General features: G+C 41.2%; 1 protein-coding gene across 8 annotated transcripts in view; it reads right to left on the bottom strand.

Moving 5' to 3' along the window:
- Window positions 1-12,262, bottom strand: part of utrn (utrophin) — a 190,884-nt gene that overhangs the window by 51,933 nt on the left and 126,689 nt on the right. For all 8 annotated transcript variants that reach the window (XM_031322136.2, XM_031322135.2, XM_031322140.2 and 5 more), the window contains 3 exons: window positions 11,452-11,598; window positions 6,303-6,381; window positions 4,819-4,879 (listed from right to left, as the gene is read on the bottom strand). In XM_031322136.2, coding sequence (XP_031177996.1) covers window positions 4,819-4,879; window positions 6,303-6,381; window positions 11,452-11,598 — 287 coding nt within the window. The remainder of the gene's footprint in view (window positions 1-4,818; window positions 4,880-6,302; window positions 6,382-11,451; window positions 11,599-12,262) is intronic.

Below are 12,262 nucleotides of genomic sequence, written 5' to 3'. Positions count from 1 at the left end.
GGCGAGAGGAGAAGAATCAGAGAATATTAAAGAGCAGGGGACAAAAACAGAGATTTTTGGGCAGATATGTGAAAGCTTCTTGGGGATAACAGCAGTACATCCTCGGTAAACCACAACCCCAGAATGAGGCCATCTCAATCTAAGGTTGCTTTCACACCCGTAATTTGGTTTGTGTTAACACTGGCTTTTTACAAATGAACAGATCACGTGTAGGGACCGTTTTGCTTTTACACCCCAAATTTAAAGGCACCAGAGATCAATTGGGAGCGGACTGAGACCCACCTTTTCAAGCAGTCCCAGTTTAGTTGTTTGATTGACAGCTTTTAATACCAGCCTGAATGAACCAAAACCAAACAAGTAAACGCACTAGAATTACTTGAGGTTAGGTGTGAAAGCACCTCCTAAATCAAGGGACATTATTTGATTGGTTGAGCAACACAAAATAACTGCTTTTCTCTGTTTTATATGATTGTAACTTGAATAATTCTATTGTTTTGGACTGCTGATCAGAAACGGCGGTTTTCCTGATACTTCAGGAGCTGGCTAACTGTGAGCGAGGACGTCTGGGGATGAAGCCGCTTGGGTCTTGTGTACTTCCTGTGGCATTTGCCTTCATAAACATCATTAAACGATATCTCAGCGTAAGCGTCAACAAATCAAATGAGGTCACGGAAGGGGAAACTGCAGCAGGCGGAGAAAGGATAAAATTTATGTAGCCACTAGGGTACTGTGAGGGGGAAAGAAATAACTTTCTTAAACTTTTTTAATAATAAGATGTTTTTATGAAATTTCTCTCTCACAAGCGAGCAATGTAGGGAAGCTGAACAAATCTGGCAGAAGTGCACTGTCTGACTCTCTCAGACTAACAGATCACCACGATAACAATTAATCTTATCAAAAATAATTGCTATTTCCTTTGACGTATTCAGTGTAGCGTTGCCATTTACATGTACATGCCACAAAGTCCAACAGAAGGTTAAAGTGGTTTTGCTAATTATTCACTTCTTCTCTTCTGCTCCATAATTAACCATAACCACAATTTTCCCACAACTAGTGACTATGCCTGTCTTTCTGTCTTTCCTACAAAAGGTACAGTAAAAGATCAGAAAACATCAATGCCCTATAGTACAAGGGGTAGAAGTATTCCATCAAACTGTTGGCTGCAACTTCTTCTGCACAGCTGTCACACACTGAGAGAGCGCCATCAATAATCATGACATCAATATGTCCTAAGGGACAGAATTAGTCAAATATATGAGTAAGCAACAGGAAGATTTCAGGAACTTTTCTTTTTTGGTGACAACGACCTGCCAGACTGTGACAGGTGAGAAGAGCCTGCATTCACCAACTGACATCCTCTGTCTTTCTCTGGTTTCATGTCTCCCCCTCTGCCTCTTTTTTGCTCTTAAAATAAATTAACCCCTTCCCTCCCAAAGTTATCAGTATTCTGCTATTGAAATGCAGTTCAAACTGCTTTGGATTCTTCTTAAAACCAAATTTCGTCCTACACAACACTCTGAGAAAGGGATGCATAAAGTCCACTCATGTGTATGTAAAGGCTGTCTGTTCTGTTAGGTCCAACCAACCCCACCAAATGTTTCTGACAAAAACACAGACAGACAGTACATCCAGAAAAGCCTTGGAACTCAAAGGACACTTTCTCTAATCTTTGCAGAGATGTAGTCTTGCTATGTTTCCCCTCAAAAAGCCTACAAGGCATGTGAGCCCTCCCCAGAAGTGTCAGAATGGGTGAAATGGGACAGCATGTGAGGTTGCCAGCATGAGATGGCAGGCACAGAACTTGCATGAAGCCATTTGATTTTCCACCCCAATATGTCGCCCAAACTCATCACTACAGGGGGTGGACAAGGCGCGGTTTTAATCAGGGGCCCATTGTCAGCCCAAAGAAAAGAGGCAGAGTATGAGAGGAGATGGTAAAGGAGGCAAGGAGGGGTTTGGGGAAATGAATGTGTCAAGATGGGTGTCCCAAGGATGTCACAGCACTGAAAGCAACCTATGATTAGTTCTGGAGATGGATTTAGAGTTCAGTTTTCAAGTTGCAAATTAAGTGGGTTTGCATGAGTGTGCACCAGTCTGCGTGTATAGTTGTGTGTGAGAGAGGATCGGAGAGAGGGCAGTGTATAGCACAGCAGACTATCTTCATTTTAAAATGAAATGAGAATGAAAAGCCACACACTGAGGGGAAATTTGAAGGAGGATTGATTGTCTTCTTCCTGTTCCTGAAAGGCAATTTAATGTGAAAGCCTCCATGGAGAGGAAAAACCTGGTCCAACCAACCTAAAGGCATCAACTGAACATATGGTGTGTGCTCAGAACAGTGTGTGTGTGTGTGTGTGTTTGGTTAGCGAGTTTGAGTTTGGTTCCAGTTGGAGTTCATATGCATCTTTGGGTGTGTGTGAGCGTTTCCTTGCCAGTGAAAGGATGTGTATCTCTATATGTGTGTCTAAATGCATGTGTGTGTGTGTGTGTGTGTGTGTGTGTGTGTGTGTGTGTGTGTGTGTGTGTGTGTGTGTGTGTGTGTGTGTGTGTGTGTGTGTTGTTTTGTGCGAATGCCCTTGTGTTTTATTTGAGCGAGTGGGTGGATGCAGGTTCATTGGCTGGGCACATCTGTGATCACAGGCTGTTGTTGACTTTAAAGTTATAAGCCTGTCCTCCAAGTTGTTGCTCGTCTCTGGCTTTCATTTCCGATCTCCCTCTAGTGCCAAGCTGCAGGCCCAAACACAGCGCAGGTGTCCCTCCCCCTCTCGCTTTGTCTAAATCCCTTTTTTCTCCATCTCTGTCTGTGTCTTTATCGGCTGTCAGAAAACGTTTTGTCTTGAACTCATTCTAAATGAACTCAACTCATGATTTTCAATGATTCAATGAACTGAATCAACGGTTTTAAATTGCTGGTTTTATGATTGATTAACGTTTTATTAGCTGTCCAGAAGCACTTAAATGCACCACCAAGCAAGAGTCTTTGAAAACAGTCCCAACTGTACACTAACTGATAATAATACAACGTTACCAATTTAAGTTTTGACAATACTAAACATAAATATAAATGCTTTGTATTAAAACTTTTTGGAGACGTTTTTCCTATCACTGAGACAAGTCTGTGGCTGAAGCTTTTTATTTTGGGTTGTTCTGTGGACAATTTGATTTGATTTATTGGGATCTCCATTAGCTGGGGCCATAGCCACAGCTATTCTTCCTGGAGTCCACCCAAAGCTTGTGCAGCTATACCATACAACCACCAAACACAACAACATTCAATACATCGCAGAAATAAAAATAGCAAAAATAATAAGACATAACAACATTCAACTCAACACAACACAATTGCACAAGGGGAGCTTTTAGAAAAAATGGCTAGTTGACAATTTAACTGAGACGGTGACATTTAGACTCTGGGCACAAGGCGATTTAAGGGTGCAGACCTATATATTACACCAGTTTTATCATCCTTAATCACAAATCCCTAAATCCCAACAGAAACCACAGAAAGAAACAAAGAAAGCAAGACTGACAAGTGATAGCTGAAACTGCTACCCAAAGATTTTTCTAAAATAAGGATGAATTCAGGTTTAGTTAGTCAGCAGTTTACTGACATACAGTTACATGATTTCTGAATAATGTGGTCCTATAAACTTTCAGAACCGACACTTCCTGAACAGTAGAGAAGCTGTCTTGGTTGCCACAACAGAAAACTTTTCTCTACCTGTTTTATTAGAAACCTGCTGTTTGGCCTGATTTGGCAAAAAAATTGACGTTGAGCTAAAGTTGTTATAGTCACTAAAAGAACAGTGTGGGAAGCTGCCCCTGGGATTTAGTTGGGTGTTATCTATTCAAACGGAGGTGCAAATGCTGGACTGAATGAGAAATGTGCAGGTGAAACGGCTTGAATTTTAAAATACACACAGGAGCAAATGGGCCGAAAGTAGCTTGCAATTGGGAGCTTTAATGTAAAAAGGTTAAAAAGTATTAGATTCCACACAGAAACGTGTTTGAGATAATGGGCTATTTCACAGTAAACTATAACAATTTTTGAAATGCAAAATAAAATAAAAAATATCGACTCCATCTGCATGATACTGCCCACAATTCAGTCTACATTGAGAAGAATTTAACAACTCTACAAATCCATAAATTTTCCCTCCAAAGATGCCAGTTAAAGTCGTCAAAAGATTAAATGACTAACTATTCAGTATATTTTGGCTTGATTGCATTAACTTGCTTGTCTTTTGCTGATATTTTTACAAACTTGCATAATCTACAGGTAACAGGTTCTCAGTTCTAGGATAGTGGTTCCCAACCTGGGGATCGAGACCCCAACAGTGATCACAAAATCCAAGGGGTCAAAAGATATGTACCCGGGGTAAGGAAAAAGACTAAATTCTGCTACACATACTTTATTCATTTTTCAGACTTTTCTCTAACCTTTGCTTTCATTAAAAAAAAACACTTCATAGTTTGACCTCTAACAATTTGTCAAAACAATCTGAGACAAGAAAATCACTCAAGTACTCACCTCACAGACATGCACCCTCTGACAACAAATAGACAATGCATTGTGTTAAGGGGTCACACACAAAACAAATTTAAAACCACCAATAATGGAGATGGGGATAAATACCAAAAGAAATCAAAGGAAGTGGGTTTTTCTTTTTAAGCAAAAGCATTTTTACATTATATCCTGACTGCTCTGCCTTGAATGCCAACCAGTGTAGAATAATCATCGTCACACACACACACACACACACACACACACACAAATACATACAAAAATAGCTATCAAAGCCATTTCTCGCCACTTACTTGATGTAATATGGAACCTTATTCTGAGAAACTGCACGTTGCCAGGGGAGCTGTACAGAAGCTAGAGAGAGAGAGAGAGAGAGAGAGAGAGAGAGAGAAGACAGATAAAGAAGAGATGGAGAGAAAGAAAAAAATTCAAGGAGTCAAAATCGAAACTCCATCTTAATACTGTAAACATTGCACATTTCTACCATGCTATACAGTAATCCATTTAGTGTTTGGGCTTGACTTGAAATAATTCTCACATCTAACACTTCCATAATAACATAGTCTATCTATGTAAAAGAGACTCTTACGGTGCATAAAATTGAAGAAAAAAAAGTTAATGGGTATTGCTTTCTTGGCAGAAAGAGGGAGGAGGGAGACAATAGGGCATCAAAGGAAAAATAAATTAAAAAAAACAGAGAAAAAACTGTTGATAAAAGGTGCCACGTGTCCAGGTTTATGTTTAAACTGTGTGGACACGAAAGAAGACATTCAAATTCTGACAGACGAAGGACTTCTTAAAAATGACATTGTTAAAACCTGCCAGATATAAGACATGAGAAGGTCTCAAGAGCAATACGGAGCAGAAATGTTGCTTGATTTATTGCCCTCCTACTTTCCCGCCTCTCTACGCTCAGATCGAGAGATGAAAAGACAGTAAGAGAAAGAGATTAAGCGAGATTGGGAGATATACGAGATGGATAGGACAAGATAATGACGCAGTACTTTATTGATCCCTGAGGGAATATTAAGCTACTAGTGTAATGAGAGGGAATGTATGATGGAGTAGATAGTGTCATAGTGCCCGGAAGATGAAAGAAGAGACAGAGTGCTGTTTTGTTTGGTGCGGTTGCTGAGCTCTCAGCAGGGCTTACTGGGTAAATTCATGTCTAATGGTGACATGGCACGGCAAGCCGAGCTTACCACCTGCTCTGAATCAAACACCGTCCATTTTGTCTCTGTGTCTGACAGCCAGCAAAGCAAATCAGCAGGAGCAGAAAGAACACTAATGGCTATATGATTATAGAAAAATGACATTAGAGAGAGAGAGAGAGAGAGAGAGAGAGAGAGAGAGAGAGAGAGACTGGCTGCTTTGTTTAATGTTCACACTCGTGCATTTATCTTTTCTCTCTATAGCTCTCTCTGTCTCTAACTCTCTCTGTTTTTTCTCTCTCTGCTAATGACCACTCTAAAGAGGGAGAAAGAGGAACGGAGTCAGTGGAGAGTTGTAATTAAGCCTTGCATTATTCAAGAGTGAAGTGCCTCGTCTGCAAACTTGTCTGTGTGTGTGTGTGTGTGTGTGTGTGTGTGTGTGTGTGTGCGTGTGTGTGTGTGTGTGTGTGAGAGAGAGAGTAGTACACATCCACTGGTGAAGCATAACTGTGAAGCCTGTGAAAAAAAATTAAGGGGTATGCGAAACAGTGTAACTGAGTGGAAACAAACCAAGTCCCCTCAAAATGTTCCAATTGCCTAAGAGTGGTAATTGGCTCTGTACTTACTGGAGAGGAAATGTTGGGATGAGGGGCCGAAGTCTCGGTGGGCTTCCTGAAGCAGCTTCAGTCTGTCCTCCACCGCCACCTGCACGATGACCAGACAGACAGACAGACAGACAGACAGGAGAGAGGACAGTCAGCTGTGAGCCTGAAAGTTGCACTCAGAGAAACTGTTTTACAGTGGCTGGAGTTTGCGTCATGGTTGGAATGAATTCAATTTCACTGCAATTAAGTTTGAAGTGGAGTTGCTACAAAACCCAAAGCTATCTTAAATGAGTATACAATTAATATATGTATTTTTTATGTTATTTACCTTTGTACAGCAGTTCACCGATATGTATAGCATTGTATAGAAAGTATATAGCACAGTTGAAAATCACTTTGAACTAATTGAACTGAAGAGATCTTGCCCCAATCTCTAGTTCCCATTGTTTCTACCCACTGCAGCTAACACAGAGTGTGATTACATGCACAGCACACTATCCTGGTTACACCTCGTCTACACCAGCCGTGTAGCGGAAGCAGCACATCAGCAGCAGCAGTGGCAGCCCTTCATCAGTATTTACACTGGAAGCAGTCAGTCACAGTATTGCAGTGCATTGAGGAGTGGTTTGAAAGAGCTACAATGTATAGTTGCACATGTAAGTTAGTAGAAGAAGATAAACTAGAATGTGCTCATGGTCACAGTTGTGAGCAATCCATTTGGACAGCTGTATTGATAAAAACTAAAGCCTTTATTTTTAGATGTGTGTGAGACAGACAATTGAAAAAAAAACTAGGCAGAAGGTAGATACCCTGTAATGATGGGTTGTTTGCATTTCTTTAAACCAATTACAATCGCCGTTTGCGCTTCATTCCGGACGCAGAAATGGTGGCCCTGCAAAATAATCCCAGGAAGGAACTTTTTTTGGTGGAACATTTGCACCCCACAAAAGAAAACGGCACATAAAATATTAAATATTAAAGTTAACTGTCCACACAATACACAAACATAAGCTTAAATTAGCTGGATACATGGCTAAACGTAATTTGCTCTTACCAAGTGTACTTCTACTACATCTACAGCAATCCTACCAATCCGTCCCGAAAAATCCCAGTTAGATAGTAAATGCTGTAAACATATTCTTTGTAAATCTTTACAATCATTCACCGAAAGAACCAAGTTGCATGGTCCATATTTTCTTCAAAACTTGCAATTTTCAGCATGTAGCTTGCCAGCTGGAAGTTTGTTGTTGTTTCCCATAGTGAAGGGATTTTGAGAATGGCATCACACAGGGAGCGGAAGGTGAGGGGCAAAGCCGTGGTGTCAGGCTTTATCCTGGAAATGTACTTCCGTTAAATAATAAACATCATATCCTGCTTTCAACAGACTCCATAAGCAGATAAGGGACGTTCTATATTTATGGAATGGACCACCGGAGGAAAATAGGGGAGGGTCATGTCTTTTTATTCTTGTTGAGGGGAGGGTCATCCAATTCTTTTAGTCTAGGGGGAGGGTCACCCAACTTTTGTATTCGTGAGAACAGCAACATTTCAAAGTGGCTTGTTTGGTGCATATTTATCCATGTAGCTCCATGTAGCTCTCGCAGTCTCGGCCCCTATCGCTAGCAGATGGGTCCCTCACCGTTTAGTCAGCCAGACAATTTGAACTGTAGCTTTAGAGACCGTGGGATTTCCCAAACTGAATAAATCCCGCTCGCACATATAAACACAAAACTTCTTTGCTAGCTCCATCGTGTTGTAACTAAGACATCTGATGAAAAAAATAATTGTATTCATTAGCATGATTGCTGTACTGTTTAGTTAAAAAAAACATCCAAAACACCGTACGAAAACATAACGGGCCAGACGCAAGCTTTTATTTTGAAAAGTCAAAGTTTGCGGACTGCACCAAGCCGGGAGGGCATGAGACGGGAGGTCTCCAGGCTGCAGCCATACCCAACTCAAATATCTTTTCAGTCCCGGTGATATTATATATATATATATATATATATATATAAACGACAGCCTTTTCAAGGCATTTGAGAAGGAAGAACTGGTAGCATGCAAGCTCCCAAATTGACGCTCATCTGAGAAATGGAGTTTTGGATAATGTTCAGCTTTGGCAGCTTTACCTATATGCTAAAATATACAATGACTGAGGAAGCCTAGTGACGAGTCCATAGCAACCAGTGTTGAATTACCCAGTGTGCTTTGCTGAATGGTCTCAATGTTTTATTGTTTTATTTCATGTGAATACTAGTTTACTAGATGAGTAACTTAGTATTTGAAGTAATGCAGGAAGTGTGCATTTAGTTTCCATGCTTATCCAATGTTAGTGAGTAAATCTACTGAAATGGCCACCACACCATAAGAGAGGAGTGTGATGCATAAGATGAGAATGCAGAGGTTTAGTCACGTATATCATGGCTGTAAAAAAAACAATGACTATCTGTATGTCTGGTATGCCAAGCGTAAACCAGTACAGAAGGCATCAATAAATTGTTGGGGAGGGTCATCCCTTTTTTCCATATCATTTTGGAAAGTCATCCAAAATGTATTGCTGGTGAAGGGAGGGTCAGGTCTATTTCGACTAAAAGGTCCCAAAACTCCTCCGGTGGCCCCTTAAATAAATAACGAACCGTCCCTAACTGCCATGTGAAGTTAGGAGTGAGCGATCTGAATGATATCCTCACAGGTACATATTGTGATATACAGTAGTCAAAAACATGTTGGTATGAAACATTGATCAGAAACCTGAATAACTTAAGAATCATGTAGTGTTTCATGTTGCATGTAAACCAGGACAAGACCCCAAAGCACCCTGTGCAAAAAATACCATAGATGTATTTTTCCTTATAATTATTACGGTAATAATCATTCCCAATAATGCCAGTACAACTTTGCATGCAGTGCACTCAGTGAAATGTGAGATTCATACAGCTTTGAGTTATCACTCCTGTACCCCTGTGAAAGCTGTGGGTTGACCTCTCAGGCAGTGCACCTGTGCCCTACGTGGCTGTGGGGTTGCTTTACTCCATCAGGCTGACTAGCAGGACAGTATTGGCAGTCTGTAATATTAAGACACACACACACACGCGCACACACACACACGCGCACACACACACACACACACACACACACACACGCGCGCACACACACACACACACACACACACACACACACACACACACACACACACACACACACACACACACACACACACACACACACACACACACACACACACACACACCTCAGGCGTTATGGCAGCCAGATGTCCACACAGGGATCTTGGAAATAGGCACAGAAAGGCCAGTAGCTCAGTTTCTTTTTGGCCACTAATGGCTATCATGGCCACTGTCCCACTGAGAGAAAGATGGGAGCTGTCTGCATATTAAAACCATATCATCAAACTACACAGTCAAACCTGGCTTATTAGTAAAACTGTCGCCTTCCTGCAGACAAAGAAATAAAAAGAGCGAACAACAGAGAGAAGTGTGCAGTCCACTGAAACTCTGCCCTCCTCTGACTCAGTATTTGAGTTATGGTCATTCTCCAGGCAGAAAGACTATTAGTGGGTGTCTGTACAGTATGGGCAATATCACAAGGCTACAAATTAGCCCAGCTACCCAGTTTCTCTCTGCGGCAGTGTCACGCTTAAAAAGGGATGACTTTAACTTTCCTTCCAAGATTTCATTTTTTTTCTCAACACACAACTCCCTTTCCTGCTTTTTTTCTGCCCCAGCTCATTTATCGACAGCAACAATGCTGCATGGCTGTATACGACAAAAACTTTAAATGAAGTCTGCAAAAGTTTCCATGACAGTGTCTTTGAAATCATCTTCTATCTTTGGCTGCCTGGTATCATTCAAATTGATGCCATGGTGGTGTGGTCTGCATTCAATCCGCCTACCACTGGGCACCAAAGGCATCACCAGCCAGCTTGGTCAATAATATTAAAGGCTCAAAATACTTTTACATCACCTTTGCTCTCCACCTACCTCTGTTATAATCCAAACAAGGACTGTACATATGTTAAAGATCAGATAACTTGACAATCACTAAAAGAAAACCAGAGCTAATGTTTAAATCAGGGCTTATGAGGACACAGTGTAACCAAATGAAGACATGGGACCATTCACCTTGCTTGATAAGGAGAACGTGTCGGAAAGTACATAAACTCACAACTCACACACCCGCTGATTTGAATTGTACATACATACAAACTTAAGATAAAGGAATTTAACTCCCTAATTCACACCAAACATCACGTCTCTTTCCTTCTGATGACTTGTAAAGAGACTCCTCCACACCTTTCCCTCCAGGACAGAGACATGCTCCACTCTGAGAAACACTCAGCGAGTCCCCCAGCGGATCATGCCAAGACATTCAGGTGCGTGAAGAGCCAAGAATGTAGTCTATATCCTTGACGTTCCACTTCCGGGATTGCTCCGTTGCCGCCGGGAAATCCGCCAGATTTCTCTCATTTAGGCCGGATATCCATTGCCTTGGGCTTCCTTTGTGTTGGCATTTTAAACTCTGGTCAATTTATGAGGACTATGGTTAACCTTTTCTCAGATCTCTGCAGGGTAAATCCAGACAGCTAGCTAGACTATCTGTCCAATCTGTGTTTTCTGTTGCACAACTAAAACAACTTTTAAACGTACACGTTCCACCAAAACAAGTTCCTTCCGAGCCTATTTTGCAGCGGCACCACGGCTTTTCTCCGGTGCTTAGCACTGCCCAAGACGATTGTGATTGGTTTAAAGAAATGCCAATAAACCAGAGCACGTTTTCCTCCCATCCCCGAATGCTGTGTGGAGTAGCCAGACCCTCCTCCCGCAGGCTTTGGAGGAGGGTCTGGCAAAGCGAGACTACCAAGAATCTGACTGGTGTTCTGTGACAGTGTCCACTGATGTGCACTGACAAAGTGTTGCAGCGAGCACAGAGCTGCGTTCAAATAAAACCTGCACACAGGTAGAGGGACAACTGTCAGTCCCCTGTGTGTTTGGCTGACACAAAGTGAAATCAGCATGCACACAGCGAGACACACAGGCAGGCAGTAGGAAAATGAAGGAAAAGGAAGAAAGAGGATCAAGATATATTGAAACCGGCATTCATTTAGGCAAGTGTGAACAAATGATTGCAGATGATTCGGGAGGATTTAAACTACCTGTAGCAGTTTCCATCTCATGTTGAGCTGGTCCAGTTGTCTGGAGGCGGTGGAGGACAGCTGGATGTCCAACGGTGTCAGCTCTGCAGAAAGCTCATTGACGAGTCTTACATCCTGACGGAACGGGGCGATCTCCTCTCTGAAGGTCTGAACAGAACGTTTAATGTTGTTGCAGTGTGAAACATTTATATTGTAACTGTATAACAATTAGAAACTTAGGCTAACTAATTACTTAATTATGATGTTTGTGCTTTCACAAACAATAACTGAGTTCCTGTTGCACAGAATGTAGGTTATCTTAAGTTTCATCTTAATTGCTGTTGTTTATGATGTCTAATCGGAGACTCATCAAGTTGTATATTGAGTTTTGTTGTACTGTAATATCCATTAATATCCATATCTACTGTGGCTGTCAATATAAACTTAATGCCTACATACTTTGAGTGTGTCATATACTGGAGAAGACTGCGTCCACATTAATAGTTGTGGATGTCTATATGACAATGATATTAGGAGATATAAATGGCCAGACTGTCCATTAATCATTAATTAGTAAGGTGGTTTAAAAGACAGCCAAATTGATGCAACAGTGAAGGAGTTGCCTTTGCTCTGAAATCTGTGAATCACTATTTGACTATTTTTGGTGCCACTGTTTCTCCTCTGTTCTCCATTTCTCCTTCGTCACAACATTTTTTTTTATTGTCATTTGTCTGCTTGTAAACTATATGTATTACTTGTTTCTTGGACTTGGAAATGACTTCCTCAAATTTGATGAGTGGCATTTGCAAACAACAATGACAGAGTCATCAAA

This window comes from Sander lucioperca, chromosome 19, assembly GCF_008315115.2.
Source record: "Sander lucioperca isolate FBNREF2018 chromosome 19, SLUC_FBN_1.2, whole genome shotgun sequence".
Lineage (NCBI taxonomy): Eukaryota > Metazoa > Chordata > Actinopteri > Perciformes > Percidae > Sander > Sander lucioperca.
This window is presented reverse-complemented; position numbering and strand designations above follow the sequence as displayed.